General features: G+C 33.4%; 1 protein-coding gene across 3 annotated transcripts in view; it reads left to right on the top strand.

The window, feature by feature from the left end:
• The window catches only part of tead1a (TEA domain family member 1a), a 36,571-nt gene that overhangs the window by 13,884 nt on the left and 3,885 nt on the right, over positions 1-18,802 (top strand). For all 3 annotated transcript variants that reach the window (XM_026202257.1, XM_026202259.1, XM_026202260.1), the window contains 7 exons: positions 12,226-12,290; positions 12,723-12,785; positions 14,179-14,313; positions 14,411-14,451; positions 14,560-14,615; positions 15,104-15,228; positions 16,844-17,017. In XM_026202257.1, the coding sequence (XP_026058042.1) occupies positions 12,226-12,290; positions 12,723-12,785; positions 14,179-14,313; positions 14,411-14,451; positions 14,560-14,615; positions 15,104-15,228; positions 16,844-17,017 (659 nt within the window). The remainder of the gene's footprint in view (positions 1-12,225; positions 12,291-12,722; positions 12,786-14,178; positions 14,314-14,410; positions 14,452-14,559; positions 14,616-15,103; positions 15,229-16,843; positions 17,018-18,802) is intronic.

Raw genomic sequence — 18,802 nt, 5'->3', positions numbered from 1 at the left:
CAACCTTGGTCTTGCAAGCACCATGCTCTAATGTTCCCTTGAAACCTTTTCTTTGAGATCTTGGTTAAACTTTACAATAAGAGTCTGTGCCAAAAGCCTTGTGGGCATTTTGCTGACATATTGCGCTACGGGCTATGTTCGAATCCCGACTCGAGGACCTTTCCAGATCCCGCCCCCTCTCTCTCCCACTCCACTTCCTGTCTCCTCTTCCTGTCTGGTTTAGACATGTCATTTATAATTTAAAAAAAAATTAAATGCACGCTACTATAATTTATTTTTCTCATATTTTATATTTTTCTTTCCTGTTCTGAATACTGTTAAATTTCAAGGATTTTTCAAAAGTGTTTGTAAACATTGTTTTATTTACTGCTATTTCGATTGCTATTTCTAAATGTAATAATAAAATGTGACATATTTTTCCAAAAATACAGTAATCAGTGGGTAAATAATTTATTATAATTGAACATGGAGGCTAGGCTACATTAATAAATAGTTGCTCATTGTTAGTGTTTTAACTAATGTTAACAAACTGAACCTTATTATAAAAAGTTAAATGCTAAAGAAGGACATTTCTTTCCCAACAGACACCTGTTTGTTCCCATGTCCACAGTCATTTTTTTCCTTCAGGCATTTCCCTCTAAATAAATTGGCTGGTATTAGTGGGGGGTTTCTTGGGTCGCTGAGGCAAACCTGTCACCTCCTACGCTGCCATTTGTGTAGCATTCCTTAGCCTCGCGCTTGCCGTCACCTTTGTTATTTCATCGTCCATAGCAACTGTATGAGATTTAATTTATCTGCACGCACCCATCACAGACCCATACAAGATCCCGGTCCCCAGTCCCGCAGCTCTTCAGGTCTGTCAGCGCCATGTGGTTAATTAGCAGCCATCCCTATAGCAACCGCCTTTCGTTTCCAAACAATATGTAGTTTTTTTCCTTGTGTCATGGCTCAGCTTATCTCTCTGTTTACCTGAGGAGGCTCCTTAGCCTCAGAGAGGCACGAAAACTGGACTCGAGTCAAAGAGTTAAAGTTTTTGCTGTAAATGGTACAAAACGTTGTGGCAACAGCTATGTGGTTTCACAGGTGAACAAAACACTTTCTATCTTCTGTTTTTTAGTGTAAATTTGGCTGTTTGTTGCATGATATTTCTCCTTTTTTCTCCTTTGTGAGATCAGTGCTCTCTTTGTCGACTCTGATATCATAAACCATTTGGCTCTGCTTTGCTAGTACTTATTTTAGCCAGAGAAAGCATGCCATAAGTAGATTTGACAGTCCCCCGCTGGGTTCAATGAAAGAAAGATCTAATCACACTGGTTTCACTTCTGAGGGGATATACTGTGAGGATTTAACATAATCTCAGCCAATTAATATTTCTCAAGTGTTTTATATTCCAGCATCCATATCCATCTGCACTTAAGAAATGTATTGCAAGCACAACTAACATACTTGGCTATTCTGTGGTTGTATATAATTTAGTAAAATGCCTGTCTTTGCTACTGAAAGTTGACAGCTACGAAAGAAAACATGTTACAGTATATTGGATCCGGGTAGCTCTTAAAGTGACAGCAGTCTAATATTTCTGCCTACAGTTTTTCATGTTAAAAACAATGTTATAGACAAAAGAGAGAAAATCTCCCACTACTCTTAGTAATATTTTTTTTATTAATTTGTTTAATTTATATATTTTGAACATTTTTTTATTTTTTTTTACTGTAGTTAGTGTCTTATTGCCTGTAGTTAGTTTCTTATTCTTATTTAATTGCTATCTTCTTTTTTTTTAGGTTAGTATTAGCTAGTTTTTTTTATGTTGATAATAGCCTCAAGAAATACCTAATTTCTATAGTATCTAATATTTTATATATTATAGACCTAGTTTAAAGCTATAATATCTATATTTGTAATATATCAATCTCATGAAATATAATTTCATATCGTGATATAAGGTATTGTGCATATCACCCACTCTAGTCAATAGTCTCTTTCTTCTTCTATAACAAAATTATTAAATCTTAAATGATCATGTTGTGTATTTTTTATTTTAATATTTTATTAGTATCCACACTGTGTGTTGCCATTTATTGATTCTGAAAATTTCATTTTTAAAGTATTTTCTGTCAGATGTTCAAACAACATTTAGCATATGTTTTTATGACTTAGCACTTGAAAGCTATGTACATCTGCTTTAAGATGTTTAGCATATGTTTGTAAATAAATACAAAACCTAAAATGAATGCTAGTCAGTTGCTGCATTCTTTAAAGAGGCATTTCGGAGCTACATTTGTTCTTACTGGGTGTGTTAAAGTGCAAAACACCTTTTATTTAATTTAATTTAAAGGACGTTTTGTGTGCAGCTCTATTCATGCAAACAGTGCCTGGTTCATATAATTTTACCTTACAGCACCATGTCTTTCTGCATCTCATAATGGCAAATTGTGAGTGTAAAATTATGAATAGACTGGTGTACTCAGGCAGCGATGGGCTTTGTGAACATAATGTGTGCCTCGGAGGATTGGAAATACTGTGATTTTAAGCTGTGTCTTTAACAATGGGATAACAGACCCGCTCGGAGACTCTAGTGCCAGTTCAGGCTATATCACGTCCCGCAGGGGAAACTCGCGGTTATGGGAGTTATCGTCATTCTGTTCTGGCGAACTAGTACGCTGTTGAGTCTCTGCCATCAGCAGAAGTACATGAAAAGGCGATCCAAAAACACAAAACAAACCCCCACACTTTTCTTAAGGTATTTTTTGTTTATTTTCAAAGATGATAATAGACAAGCAATGGACATGCACGTTCATTAAATCCATGTAAAATCTGATTATACTTTTAGCCTTTTTGCCTCTCTTTTTATTTTTACGAACTAACAATTTTAATGAATATATTGCGGTCAGTAATGTCCAGTAGTTTTAGAATAAAATAAATAAATAATCAATTAATTTATTTATTTAATTACCATTAATTAACCATTCATTACTATTTATAATAAGTTATATAATGATATTGTTTATTTTTAACTTTTTTGGTTTAGTTTTTTATTATTTAGTTATGGAACAAAGAGCATGTTTAATGTGAACACCCCCTAATAAAGTGAATAAAACAACCTAAAAACGTACCTAATTATTTAGGATTTCCTTAAAACTTTGGTCAACTAAAACTAGTCTTTCTGGCCATAAACCAACTACCTGATCTTGCAAATCTGTGGTTTCGTACATCCTTAATGGGTGACAGTAAAGTTAAGGAGAAAAGTTGTGGAACAATAAATGTTGTTGCGAGCCTGATTCAAACTCATGTTGCCCACGTCAGCACCACGCTAAAAAATAACGGTACACTAACGGTAACGGTAAAAAATAACGGATTGAACGGTACACTTTAGCCACAAAACTTGTGTTCTTGTAATATTACATTGGATCTCTTGTGATTGAAAATCATTATTAAAATAGTTTTCAAATGATAAATGAGATAAATTATAGCTACAGTACACCCATAAGTGCTTACTCACTGTGCTCAAATATCTGATTCGGTTTAAATCTGAATGTCTGAATGACAAAGCACCACACCTCCACCTACGGGTATGTTTAGAGTCACACAGAAGACTTTCCTACATAATAATAAAGGAGCAGGAAGCTTGTCCGTGTGAGATGTGGTTTGATGGAAAAGAAAGGAATTCAGGTGGGAAACAGGTGTTATCTGAAAGAAGTGTTTGCAGAATCACACAGGACATTGCTTTTGTGTTTAGGGCTGTATTGTGCTCCAGAGGAGGTCCCTAGATGTGGGGCGTTTTTAAAAAAAGTCTTTACTTTTCAGAGTCTAAGAAAGAACTATGTATATTCCCACTTTAAACCAGTGCTCTGCTTCTTTTGTGTTGCATAAAATGGGGCCAAGAAGTAATTTTGCCCATTTTCTTTCCCAGAGGTACAGAGTTTAATCATGTTTCTCGAGGGACGGTGTGTGAATTTGAAAAAGGGGCTTAGTGCAAGGAGCTATGGACTCCCGGAAGACCGTATGGACACAAGAAATGAGTCCTGTCTGAAGCGCATTAATGTTCTCATTTGGCTTTGATAGGTGTGAGAGGCCTGGATGTTACCTCACCGAGAGCCAGTTAGGAGACAGGACACAGCATGCTTCATCCTCACACCTCTTAACTGTTTGAGACGGATGAGTGATTGAAACAGACACTGATATCATATTACACAGAGTCCTTGAGCCGCACAATACACTTTATTGTTGATCGGTGGGAGCTGTACATTTTTTTTTTAAATATGTCTTGTTCCTCATTAGTGTATTTTATTCTTTTCTGCGCTGAAAATCGTATATATATATATATATATATATATATATATATATATATATATATATATATATATATATATATATATATATATATATATATATATTACTGGTTTTTGTATGTGAAGCATGAATGACTTTTTTAATATTTTCACTTATTTGTTGTCAGTTAAAATCATGCAGCTTGCTGAGGAGTAGTGTGCTATTGCTTTTCTAATGGTATGTTTAATTTGATAGATGATAAAATGAGTGAGATTTGGGAGTGATGTCTTTTGACTAGAATTTCTTTTAAATTATGATTTTTAAATACAAAGTTTTTTATTATTATTATTATTATTATTTTGAAACTTGAACAGCCTCTGTGTGTAGTCCAAAGAGGAATATTTTTTTTCCAGAGCTGCATATTTAATTTAATTTTTTATTTCAATTTTATTTATTTTAAAGTTGTTTTATAGATGCATATTTAATTTTATTTTTTTATTTTATTTCAGCTAAATCAGTGAGATTTGGGGGTGATGTCTTTTGGCTAGAATTTTTTTTATTATGATTTTAAAATACAATTTAAAAAGTTTTATTGTTATATTTCATTATTAATATTTTCTATTATTATTATTATTATTTTGAAACTTGAACAGCCTCCAAAGAGGAAAGTTTTTTCTATAGATGCATATTTAATTTAATGAAAATTTATTTTTGTTTATATTATTAATGTAATAAAATACTACTTATAATAATAATATATTTATTTTATTTTAGCAGTATTTACTACTTTGAGATAATATTATTATGAGCATCTTGTGTATAAATGAACACAGTGCTACGCTTCACTCTGAAACATTTGTTTACTCAGAAATGTATTGCTTATATTATTTATATATTATGTTATATATATATATATATATATATATATATATATTATTATTATTATTATTATTTATTGATTATATTATTTCGCAGCTTTTGCAAATCGACGATATGACAATAAAGCCTTATCACGATTTCAGTTTTATTTAACCATGTTTCCCTAGGGTGGTTTTTACTGTACTGTAAAACTGTATAAACAGGGATGGTGAAAAACGTTTCTTGTGAACAAGACTTCAACTCCAAAACATTTAGTGCTGTTGCTACAGATGCAAAACGGCTCATTGAAAATAGAATAACTGAAGACATACATCTTACTTTGATGTAAGTGTTCATCATCACATTTGAACACACGTTAGCTCAGTCGGTGTGTATGTGTGATACAAGTTTCTCTCTTCAATCTAAAAGTCATTTGTTTGTCAAGTTTAGCTTGGCAGATAAACAGACTCCATTTTGAGCGCACCTTTTATGAAGTTTGCACACAGTAACTTTATCAAGCAAGACTAAATGAGGGAGAAAGCGAGAGAGAGTTTGAGAGGGAGTGAGCTCGAGGTTGTTTGGATTTTCCGTGTGTGATTTCCAGCAGGCTGGTGTGATGTTTCCAGCCAGCACACCATGTTAGGACACAGTCAGACAAGCACACTTGCATGTCCAAACACACACACACACACAAACTCTCTCTCTCCCTTACGCACACACAGGAAGTATGCTTAATTGCTCCCATTAAAGAAAACAGCTCCAAACCGAGTCCTTCCACTCAGTGTTTCCAGTTTCTTCTCAATCACAGGAAGAGAAGCTTTCAGTGTTCTAGAGCTCTTTATTCTGGACTTTCATAAGTATACACACTTTCAGGGCTTTTACCATCAAGCCTGGTCCTTAGTTTCAGTGCTTCCTTCTGTTTGACAGAATCGTTTTTACACTCATAAAGTGAAGTATTACTGAGTAAAACAGCATTTAAAGGGAATACATTTAGGGCAAGTCTTGATTTTGACCTGTGGCCCCATTGGCTGTAACTTGAGCAGCCTTAGAGATCCAAAGAGGAAAGTTGTTTCAGAGATGGGGCATTTCTTTTTTATTTCTCTTTTTTATTTAGTGTAGTTAAGATTTCTAAAAGCATACAAAGAGAAACTTTTCTTTTATACACTGCATGTTATTTATTTTTTTTATTTAATTTTTTTTCATAAAAGATTGAAAAAGAGAACCAATTCGTTGATATATTGCGTTTTATTTTATTTTTATAAAAGCCAAACAAAGCACTTCTTTGTTAAACTGCACACAAAAAGAAAAAAAGTAATTTAATTTTCACTCTAAATTTGATTCTAAAGAATGTTCAAGTATATATATATATATATATAATTATTATTATTAATTATTATTATTATATATATATTTTTTTAGGTTAATCTTTATTCTTAAACTTTATGGAGATGGTTCAACTTCTCTTGTTTTTAAATGTGCTTTAGGATAAAGTTTGACCTAAAAAGTCATTGTGGTGACCCAGGCGTAATGAATATATTAGATTTTTACCTTATGGTTTTCAAGTTTATAATGTATAATTCTGGTCCATCTGATCATGTCTGTGACTTTCCTCTCAGAACTGATTTCTCTAAATAATCGTAGTGGTTTTGGCGGGATGAGGGCTAAGAGGGGGGTGTCCACTGGAAAAGAAAAGACTGTCCGTCACGGTCTCTTGCCATCTGGCCTTGAATTTCCTCTCAGACCCTCCCTCTAAAAATGGTTTGCGGACGGAGGGGTGTCATCGTGTTACTGGATCTACCCGTCACAGAGGACAGCTGGCTAACTCTAATCAGATGGTAGCAGGCGTGTGTGTGTGTGTGTGTGTGTGTGTGTGTGAATGGCTTTATCTGGACACACCCCTCGGTCCTGCTCTCAGGGAAACACCTGCATTGAGCTGCAGATCGTATCAGTTTAAGCTGACTGACTCGCAGAGAGGGGATTGTTCAGACCACCATCTGCTTTTGGAGGCTGACCTTTACTTATAGCCATATCGCATTTTGTCATTCCTCACTGTTTATGCTCGTGCACTAAATGAGCAGGTAGATGATGAGTCTGTTAGCATCACTGGATGGTCAAGACCTTGATTTATCAGAAGCAGACCTCGGTCTTTGGATCAAAGTTCTTCAGGAAGGTGGAGTCTTTAGCACTTAAGTAAAGTGTGTTTGAAAGAATTTCTCTGAATTTAGATGGCTGATTTTTTTTTGGGGGGTGGGGGGGTGGGGTATTATGATGCATAGTTGTTAACTGACCTGTCACATATGTCTGTTTTCAGTTACACATAAAAATATAATCGTAATTGAATAAATACAAGTTATATCGTATTCATTAAATATTTATTATAAAACATTATGTTTATAAAATATATTTAGTTTATTTAATTTAGTTTATTTTTATTATTACATTTATTTTTGTATATATTAACAACAATTAACTGTAATTCTTTATTTTTATTATTATTGTTTATGTTTTATATATAATCATTAAATATTAAATAGTTAATATGGCACATTTTATGTTTATAAGATATAATATTATTAATTTAGTTTGTTTTTATTATTAAATTAAATGTAGTTTTTTTTTAAACAATTAACTATGATATTATTATTGTTGTTGTTGTTAATTTTGATGTTTTATGTTATGTTAATATTAAATAGTTTTTATAACACATTTAATGTTTGTAAAATATAATATTATTAATTTAGTTTATTTTTATTACTATTAAATAAAAAATGTAGATGTTAATAACAATTAATCATATTTTTTATGGTCACTACAATCATTGTTGTTGTGATTTTATTTTTAATTATAATGTCACAAAATACTGCATAAACCTTCTATAATAATAATAAATATTATTATTATTTACTGTCACAAAAATGATAAGTACAAGTAAATAATAAACAATGGCAAAAAATGCAGATATATAAAATTCTTATATAACTATAAATTAAATGTTAAAGAATTTTGTATCAAAATTTTAAAATTTTTATACAAAATGAATTATTTCAAGCTTGTTTTTGTAATTTTAATATAATTGAAAATGATATCTCTCATCATTCTTTATTGTTGTATTCTGTTGCTTAAAATATAATGTAAACCCTACTGATGAATCGATGCCCATGGAAATCAGCTATGAATACTGCAGTCTCAGTTTGGACTCATCATTCTTTGGTCATGGACCCCTGCAGAAAGTCTTTGTATTGTTAGTTGAGGCCATTGTGATTCACAGCAGCCCGAGTCCTCAGAGTCATCCATCAGGCCTGGCAGAGCAACAGAACCATTGTCCCAAAGATTCAGGGTTTCTGTCCTGCCCCGAGACCAACACCCCGAAACTTGTGGGTCATTTCAAACACTCAAAGCGTTTTAGAGGTTTGTGAGGTGAGAGATATCTTATTTGACAAGATGATGAACTTGAGTGACTGAACCACACGTCTCCGTTTCCGACGTCACCCTTGCAGTCTAAAGTCTCTTCAGTACAGAGAATGGAGACTGAGTTAGTGTTATCTGAAAACTAAACAAAGAACAGATAGTGTTGGCCAGGAGTTAAATCAATCATACTGTATTATCACGTCTTAAAGGGACAGTTCATCCAAAAATGAAAATTCTGTCATCACTTACCCTCATGTCATTCCAAGCCAACTTTTCTTTTCCTAAGGACACAAAAGAAACATTGTGTAGACTTCCATCGATGTTTTAAAACTTCAGAAAGGACACAAAAGCATGAAGCATCTACACTATTCTCACTGTATTAAACATGCACTATATTCCAAGTTTTTATATGATAGATCCGTGTAAGAAACATAGCAGGATGTAAGACATACAGGTTTGAGATGACTGAGTAAACGCTGACAGAAAAATCTTTTTTGAGTCAATTGTCATTGAAAAATGAAAGTTTGGATATCACAGCATAAATCATATGCTTTCATTTAGTTTTCTGGAAGAGACTGACGGCAGAGAAAGCTGTCAGCGCACAATGATTGACGAGCCCCATTTTTGGCGGCATCTTTGCCCTCTGAAGACGTGCTAAGGTTAACCCTGCATCAGTGTGAGGTCCATTTATCAGCTCGCTGTGTGTTCTTCAGAGCTGCTTTACTTTGTGCTGATCAAGCTGATTGTAATTTGATGACCACATCCTCGGTGGCTTCTGTGGCCTGCCCTCCACCAGCATAACATCAACACTTTTGTAACGCCACTTTAAAGGAATGCCATCTACCCCCTGTTGTGTTTTATTTTTTATTTCAGTGCATCCGTTAAACCACATCTTATCCTGTTCTTGGTCATGGATTCAACTGCATGTGTTTCTCAAGCCTGTGTATGCTTTTAATATATTTGTCATCACTCACTGTTGTTAAGTGAGTCATCACCAAACCTGAACATATTTCTAAGAGAACAACATTAATGAGTCATCAGAAGATTCAGATGATTCAGATGTCCTTTTATTACTGGATTGTCAGCCAGATGTGTTATATTATTCATTATTTTATTATATATAATCCATAGTAATTCATATGATAATCAAATTCATCAATGCTAATTATAAATGTAACACATATCTAATCTACAAATGTTTGATATACAGTGGTGTGAAAAAGGTTCCTGTTTTTTAAACTTTGCATGTTTGTCACACTTGAATGATTCAGATCATCAGACACATTTTAATATTACATGAGGAAATCCAAAATGCAGTTTTGAATTATTTATTTCATTTATTAGGGGGAAAAACTGTCCAAACTGCCTGGCACTACATGAAAATATAAAATATGCAAAAAATAAAAATAAAAAACAGGAAGACGGCAAAAATCCTTTTACAGCACAGTATTTATATATATATATAAAATGTTCAAGTATATACACTTGGATATAAATAGAATTTAAATAGTGTATATATGCATGTTATTTATATATTATATAACTACTATTGTAATATTAATTATTTATTGACATTAATAAATTATTTATTATTGTTAATAATAATAATGATGATTGATGATTATTATTCATTCATTATATTAAAATATTTTTATATTAGTTATAATATTAATATAATTTATATGTAATATGTAATTGAAAATGTATATATGTATTTCATTTTGTGTTTACAATAAAATAAATAAATAAAATGCTGTGCATGTGTGTTTATAGACAGAGAATTAAAGAAATATAATTGTATACCACAAGAAATAAATACATACCAAAAAAAAATATATATATATATATATATATATATATATATATATATATATGTATATGTATATGTATGTATGTATGTATCTATATCTATATATCTATATATTCTTTCATTATTATCTTATGGTGTCTTGTATTATCCCCAGGTTGAGTGCTGAGTAATAATCAGCTGTAGCTGTCATTATTCAGTAATTCTGTGATGATGGTGTTGTTGATCTGAACTCTTGTTGAGAGTCCACTAGTCTCTTTGGTCACTTTATGCTTTGGTTTGTCTAGCAAACTCCACAGGGGAGACTCTCAAAACCCAGCACTCGTCGACAGGCTCTCTCACTCTCTCTTTCTCTGTCCCTGTAAGTCCTCTTTCTCTCTGGAGGTTGTTTTGCAGGTTTGCCAAGTCCAGCTGAGCATGTTTTCAAGTGACTGAAAAGAATGAATTATGCAGCAGTAAGCATGCTTACAGCTGGCCGTTTGGAGTGTCTTTGATCTGAGAGCGGAGTGTGCATGAATGCCCGCATTGTGAGCGTACAGAGCGTGTGTGTGTGTGTGAACGCGTGTGTTTGTGTTTGGAAGAATAGGGAGGCCCAGGTCTGGGTTAGAAGAGATTACACTGCAGGCACGTTGGGTAAAGGCTAGCTGGAGAAAATACCCTGACGCTGTTTGTTGGCAGACGGTCAGATATTGTCCTTAAAGGACTAGTTCAGAAAAAAACATGACATTCTTTTTTTCCATGAAACACAAAAGATGTTTTGAGGAAGGTTCATCGTGCTGTTATATAATAATGAAAATATAATGAAAATGCATTGTGACTAGAAACTGATATTTTGATTGTGATATGTGACATAGCTCCATCTTTCAAGTGTTCTTTCAGTATCATAGTATTATATGAGAAACAGACAAGAAAGTTGTTATAATCTTTGCCTCTGCCATATTATTTAAATTGCGTTTTTCTTTTCTTTTATAATTAATTTAATTTAATTTACTTCACTGTGGGTTGTAAGCCAGTGACTGGCTAATGTTACACTGATAATCTTCCCATAGCAATGTTAATTTACGATGATTATTTTTAAATCAAATATTTAATTTATTAAATGAAGAATAGACAATAAAGTTTTATGCACTGATAACCTTTGCCTCTGCCATATCATTTAAATTGCATTTTTAATGTTAATTTAGTGCAATTAATCATTTTTAAAATTAACTCTTTAAATAACCTAAAATAATAAATAATACATTTAAATTAATTTAATCTAATTATGGGTTGAAGGCCAGTGACTGACTAATGTTACACTGATAATCTTGCTATAATTTACTACACTTAATTATTTTTTTAAATCAAGTATTTAGTTTAATATATGAAGAATATGAATGATAATCCTTGCCCCTGCCATATAATTTAAATTGCATTGTTTATTGTTAATTTAGTGGAATAAAATGTATCTTAAATTTTAATTTAATATGAATTACTGTGAGTTGTAGGACATTGAGGCTAATGTTAAATGATATGAAAATATAACGAACAACATATTGACTTGCGAGCCACTTTTACTCTATTCAACGATTTACTCGTCTGCCACAATATTGGTATATTGTAATTTCATTTCATACAAGCCATTAATTGTGTTTGATTCTTCATGTGTCTGTGTATTTAATATACATTTATATAATAATAATAAAAAAAAAAAAAAATATATATATATATATATATATATATATATAACCTTAAAAACTAAAAGTTTTGCAGCAAACTAAAGCAAAACAATGAATCGGTGTGAAGTCACTGAAATAATTTGTTTAAAAATGTAAATAAAAGTTATATAATATTACTGTCATTAACAGGTATATCTTTTCTCTCTCTCTCTTTCTCTCTTACAGGTCGTAATGAATTAATCGCCAGATACATCAAACTCAGAACGGGAAAGACACGGACGAGAAAACAGGTTAGCAGAGCTGCTTCAAGCTCTAAGCGTGACATGAAATAAATAATGCTGCTTATAGAGGCTATTTCCAGTAAACTCACATTGTGACGAGCCAGACTTTGTTTATGGCTTCATCCAAACGTTGTCTGGCTGGCTTACTGCCTTCCCTAGTTACCAGAGCGCTCTTCTCTGAGTGGACACCTGTTGCTTTGTGCTCTCAATTCAGTGCAAACCTTTACAAATTTACCGTAAAGTCGGTTTGACTTCAAAACTAATTAAATAGCTGATCACTTTCTTTCTTGTTGGTGAACAAATAATGTGAAAGGTTGTGTTGGATGTTCTGTTTGTAATTAAAGTGCATGTTTTTGCGGCTAATGGCAGGGGGCCTTTCATCTCCATGGTTACAAAATGCTCTTTTTGTGCTTGTGTGTGTGTGTGTGTGTGTGTGACCAGGTCTCCAGTCATATCCAGGTTCTTGCTCGGAGGAAATCCAGAGAATTTCACTCCAAGCTAAAGGTACATGGCAATCTTGTGTTGGACACAGTCTGTGTATGTATGTGTGTAGCGTCTCAGGCCATATCCCTACTGCACTGTGTGTGTGTGTGTGTGTGTGTACGAGTGCCATGCTGTTTGACTGTCTGTAACCTAGATCTCCTTGCTTGTGACTGACCTGCTTAGTATGCAGTCAACTGGCTAACTTCTTTTCTTCTGCATGTTTGTCCGTTTCCTTCCTGTTTTGCACAAAAGTGTGTTTGTTTTGGAAAGGCGTCGCATGCACACTGAAATATTGAATGTGTGATAGACAAATGGACTTGAGTAAAGTTGTTCAAGGACAGGATTTACAATGTGATGTGAAAGTCAAAGTAGATCTGCCTCCTTTAGACATTATTCAGTATGTGAGTAACTGCCTAAGATTTGTAGACTCGTCTACATAAAGGTTCAGATCACTGGTATTGATCATATATACAGTATAATAATAATAATAATAATAAATTATATTAGTATAATTTGAAATGCCTCCTTTCTATTTAAATACATTTAAAATGTCATTTACTCCTGTGATTTTCAGCTTCATTACTCCAGTCTTCAGTGTCACATGATCCTTCAGAAATCATTCATGTATGCAGGATCGTGCCTTTTGAGCAGCCGTGGCATCTGGTGGTTAAACGGCCAATGACAGTCCATGGACAAAACCTCTGTTTAGTTTCTCTCTTGTTTCTTATTGTGGTGCTTTTTCCAAGAGAGAAAGAGAGCGAATGGGATTGGCTATTCGTTTTATTTGGCAGCGTCTGTGATGATACAAAAGGCTCTTCTTTAAGCGTATGTGCTCCAGTACTCTTCAGCCTGCTTGACCACAATGCAACACATTTATCAGACAGTCTGACTGCCTGCTGCTTTCATGCGCCGCAGCTGGCTGCTTGCATTTCTTACAAAAACAGAGCTCATGTTCTTCACACAAGGTCTGTTTATTCACAGAAGTTTGTCAAGAAGCATGAGAAGTAAATGAGATGGCCTATTAATCACCACACAACAAAATCTATAAAGTCTAAAACTAACAACATTATTTACCTGCCGTGCATTCTGGAGTTCCTCACGTATGTTATATGCTGTACTCAGTGCTTACATAAAACTTTTTAAGTTTGGAAGGACTTTAGTTTATTCATTTTTAACACTTTAAATTTTCCGATTCAAAGGTCAATGGCAAAACTATTTTCCCGTTTCGCTGGTATGCTGGAGCAGTTTAAATGGGTCTTATCTGCTTTTTCACAGACCTATTCATTTAAAGAAACGCTGAAACCCTTTGCCCTTGAGCCAGGGTTAGATTTGATTTCATCTAATAAAATAGAAGAGGTTTTATAGCAGTGAGAGAGCAGGAGCTAAGTCTTTTCTGTGGTGTGTTTGGTTGAAGGACCAGAGCGTGAAGAATGATGCGATCAACAGGATGGCGGCCATGTCTTCAGCGCAGATCGTCTCTGCCACGGCCATCCACAGCCGGCTGGGACTCGCAGGACTCCCTCGACACACCTTGCCTGGGGCAACAGGGGTAAGAGACACCCCAGACTGCTTTAAAACGATTAGTGTCCCATGCATTGGTATTGTTTTACACTATAACACTGCAATACGTTGTACTCCTTTACTAGATTTGGCAAGTGTCAACAGGACAGCCTGGTTCGTCTCAAGAGTAAGTGTATATAACTTAGACTTGAATATACACGGCTGAGTTTGAACATATAAAAACGTGTACAACAACTTCTGAATTAAAAATGACACCTTGTGATAATCTCCTCAGTGTGAAGCCGTTCGCACAGCAGAACTACCCCATCCAGACGGCCACAGCCATCGCAGGTGTGTATATTCATAGTTAACAGATGCCTTTGATACTTTTATGAATGTGTAAGTTTGCATAAACCTGATTTTCTGTATTTTTTAAAGAAATATTTAGGTTCTTTTATTTGCTTGGATGAGCCACTCAAAGCTGTTGCTTTGAATTAAAACAGCTACTTTTAGCTTGTTGTTTATTAATGTATATTAAGGGGCTGTCAGTTTAACGTGTTAACTTAAATAATTAGTTAAAATAAATAAATTAAAATATTTTAATGCAGTTAACGCACTGATCCCCTGATATTGTTTTGTTATATTATAATATATAAGTAAATATATAACATAATGTTATTTAATTTAATATTAAATCATTTCATGTAAGAAGGTGTAACTAAAGACTGGTACAACTGAAAAATGACCGTATATTTATTCTATTTAAGTTACTCTTAATTGCTTTCGTCTTATTGCTTTAATCCATGACTTATGTTTTGTTATGCTGTGTTTGTGTGTAGCCTACGAGTCCCCCACATCCCTGGCAGCCGCGGTGCCGGCGTGGCACGGCCGCTCCATCAGCACCACTAAACTGCGGCTGGTGGAGTTCTCCTCCTTCCTGGAGCATCAGCGGGACCCAGATTCAGTGAGTCAGCACACGTACACACAACCACTGCAGAGAATGTGTGTGTGTGTGTGTGTGTGTGTGTGTGTGTGTGTGTATATATATATATATATATATATATATATATATATATATATATATATATATATATATATATATATATATACATAAGGTGGCTGAGAGAGCTAAACGCGCTGCAAATAGAAAAAAAACACCTGCAAATTAATTTAACAACTTCAATTTTACAACACACGCACTGCAAATGCTCACAACACAGTAAAGCATTAAAAAATACACTTCAAATAAAATTCTTTATTTGCTTATGTTGTGAGCATTTGCAGCGTGTGTGTTGTAAAATTGATGAAGTTGTTCAATTAATTTGCAGGGGCTTTATTTATTTGCAGCGCGTTTCTTTTTTTGATTGTGTTGTGAGCATTTGCAGCGCGTGTGTTGTCAAACTGATTAAGATATTTTCTTGTTTTTTCTGGTGCTTTCTCTATTTGCATGTGTTTTCTGAAGTTGCAGTGCTTTGAGCTCTCTCAGCCACTGTGTGTGTGTGTGTGTGTGTGTGTGTGTGTGTGTGTATATATATATATATATATATATATATATATATATATATCATATATTTTTTTTTATTTAATGCATAAATACAATTTTACCTGAGTAATAATATTGATAAATTAATCAGACTTATTAACAGATTATGTTGATTATAAACTATTTTGAATCTAAATAAAAGCATCAATTATAATATTATAGCTTGATTTGATTTGCATATTGTTGGTGTTGGTGAGAGATTGCTGATGATTTAGCATTTAGCCTTGGTTCACGGACCTTGCTTTATGCTTTAGAGAAATGCTAATCTACTGCCACCAGCTGCAGGGCAGTGGGCTCTTATTAGAGATGGTCACGATGACCGAGGTCACATCCTGCGCTTTTCCTGATCCACTGATAATAATGGAAATCTACACAACCTCAACTCTCCACGAATTCATCCTGAGACCTAAAATCAAATCAAGCGCTAAGCTAAAACAGATAGTTTCTGGTAAACTAGAAGAAAACAGAAATGTGGCTTCTGAACAGGCTTCTTATGATTCAGTACTCACTCCCTTAAGTGTCTTCAAATGAAGTGTCTTTAAGCACTGATCTGACTACAGTCAAGGCAATGAAGACAAAACAGCATGTTTAGATTAAAAGTGAGATCCAGGAAGAAGTTGTGACCCGCAGGTTACCAGAATGCCTTGTGTCTGTTTTAAAGCAGACCTGTGTAATGGATCATGTTGGCAGCATCTCTATGAAATGCTTGTCCCTCTGGTCTGGCGTGACAGTGGCTATTAATCTTCTGTTTGTAGCTTTACGCATAACGAGTTGCGTTCTCAATACAGTTGTCCAGTCACACAAATGTTCAGCTTTGGGGAAAAGGTTCAGAACGTACCTGAAATGCCTCACCAATGCAATCTGAAATGCTTCGTTACTCACACAAACAACATTTAGGAATGGCATTTGGATTTAAAAAAAGCTTGTTGCCCAGGCAACATCACGTAATTATTCGTGCGCAAAATAAGAGCATGTTAGTTAATTTTCTGTGGACTGTATTAATGTTACAATGATCTAATGACATCTCTTTGTGCAGTACAACAAGCATCTGTTCGTGCACATCAGCCAGACGAATCATTCGTACAACGACGCGCTCCTGGAGACAGTGGACATACGTCAAATCTACGACAAATTTCCTGAGAAGAAGGGCGGGCTGAAGGAGCTGTTTGGAAAAGGACCTCAGAACGCCTTCTTCCTGGTCAAGTTCTGGGTGAGTCCTCAGGATTTGAGTTGAGTTGAGTTGGAGCGTACTCTAGCTGTTAGCACGTGACTTTACAAATTGTTTGAATCATTTTCCAACCTTCTTTTCCTTACACTTTTCATAGATTTGTAATTTGCACAGTGGCGTAATTGCATTGTAGTGAAATATATTGTGAATATATTTATATGCAATAAGTTTTAAAGTGAGTAAATCATGAATTAATGTAATAAATCATAATTAATTCAGCAGTTTTGTACAAATTGTATTTGAACTTTTGGCCTTTTTTTATATAATATTTAATACTTTTTATATTAAAATACCGAATTTTCAATATAAGATGTAAAATATAAATGTATTTAATGTATTTTAATAACTAATTATTAATAGTGGTGCCTCTTTGAGTAGAGTGACGTTTGGCTTTGGCTTAACAAAAAAGAAAATAATATTACAAATCACAAACCTAAAGTTACATTTTAATTCTAAAAGAAACCCAATTCTGATATAAGCTTTAATTTAAACATAATACATTTTTATGATGGCTTTTATAGGTCTGAGATCAGGGTAATTCCTATAATAATTCATAATTAATTTCTTACATTTTTATACACTTTCACATTTGGCTTTTTTATGTCAATTTTAATTGGTAATAAAACATTTAATAAACATTTTTAAAAAGTTTAAATAAAAAGATATCGAAGCTGAAACTTAAGTTTGATAGCTAATTATATATATATATATATATATATATATATATATATATATATATATATATATATATACATATTTATAATATTACTATTTATTTAAAATGTACTATTTTTAAAATATTGTCAAATATAAAACTTTTTACAGAACACTGTTTATCAAATAAAGGAGTTAAATTATGGAATAGTTGCTGTAATGAGTTAAAACAAGCCACGTCTATTTTTCAGTTTAAAAATATTTACAAGAGAATAACAATGGAAAAATATTCAACAGAATGAAAATTAATTAAAGCGGCTTGCTTTTGGTGTGGTGGACACTGGTCCACTAATGTGTTAATGTTAATCTTATGAACAGATGTTGTCATTAATGTGTTGCATTTATGATTTTAAAGTTAAGGGCAGGCACAATAAGCTTTAGCTTCTGCCTGCACCAGGTCATTGTGTTTATGTTTTGAATGATTGGATTGAATGATCTGTAAATGACCAAACCGATAAAAATATATATATATATATATATATAAAACTTTAAATTTCATTAAGTAATAATAGGTAGTTGTTTTTATAGTATAGACAGTTTTGAATTTATTTTAAAAAAAATCATTTTTATATTAAATACAAGCTTTAATCATAAACTTCAAATAATATTTTACATTTTCAATATTTATCTTTAAATAAACACTACAATTTATTTTAACTTACATTATATATAAATATATATATATATATATATATATATATATATGTATTGTAATGACGGCTTTTTATAGGTCAAGACTGAAAATCTGGGTAAATTCTATACATAAAAGAGGTTTGAAAAATAATCCCCTACGTCTACGACATAAAAGCGCTGCAGAAGTTGAAGAATCAGTCGTATATCAGCATTGTGTAGATTTCAGCATCAGCATCCGTCGAGCACGAGTCACCTGCATGAGTCTGAATCGAGGCAGCTGAACTGCTTTGATTAAAGTGCTGTGTTAAAGCCAGGGCGGTCTGAATGGAAACATGCTGGATTGGATAGGGAGCCTTTATTTGAACACCTGCCGCTCTGAGCACATCCTGTACAGACTCAAACACCGCTCTCTGGAGGTTA

The sequence above is a fragment of the Carassius auratus genome, chromosome 25, assembly GCF_003368295.1.
Source record: "Carassius auratus strain Wakin chromosome 25, ASM336829v1, whole genome shotgun sequence".
Classification (NCBI taxonomy): Eukaryota; Metazoa; Chordata; class Actinopteri; order Cypriniformes; family Cyprinidae; genus Carassius; species Carassius auratus.
The sequence above is the reverse complement of the archived record's forward strand: the minus strand, read 5'-3'. Positions and strand labels throughout refer to the sequence as shown.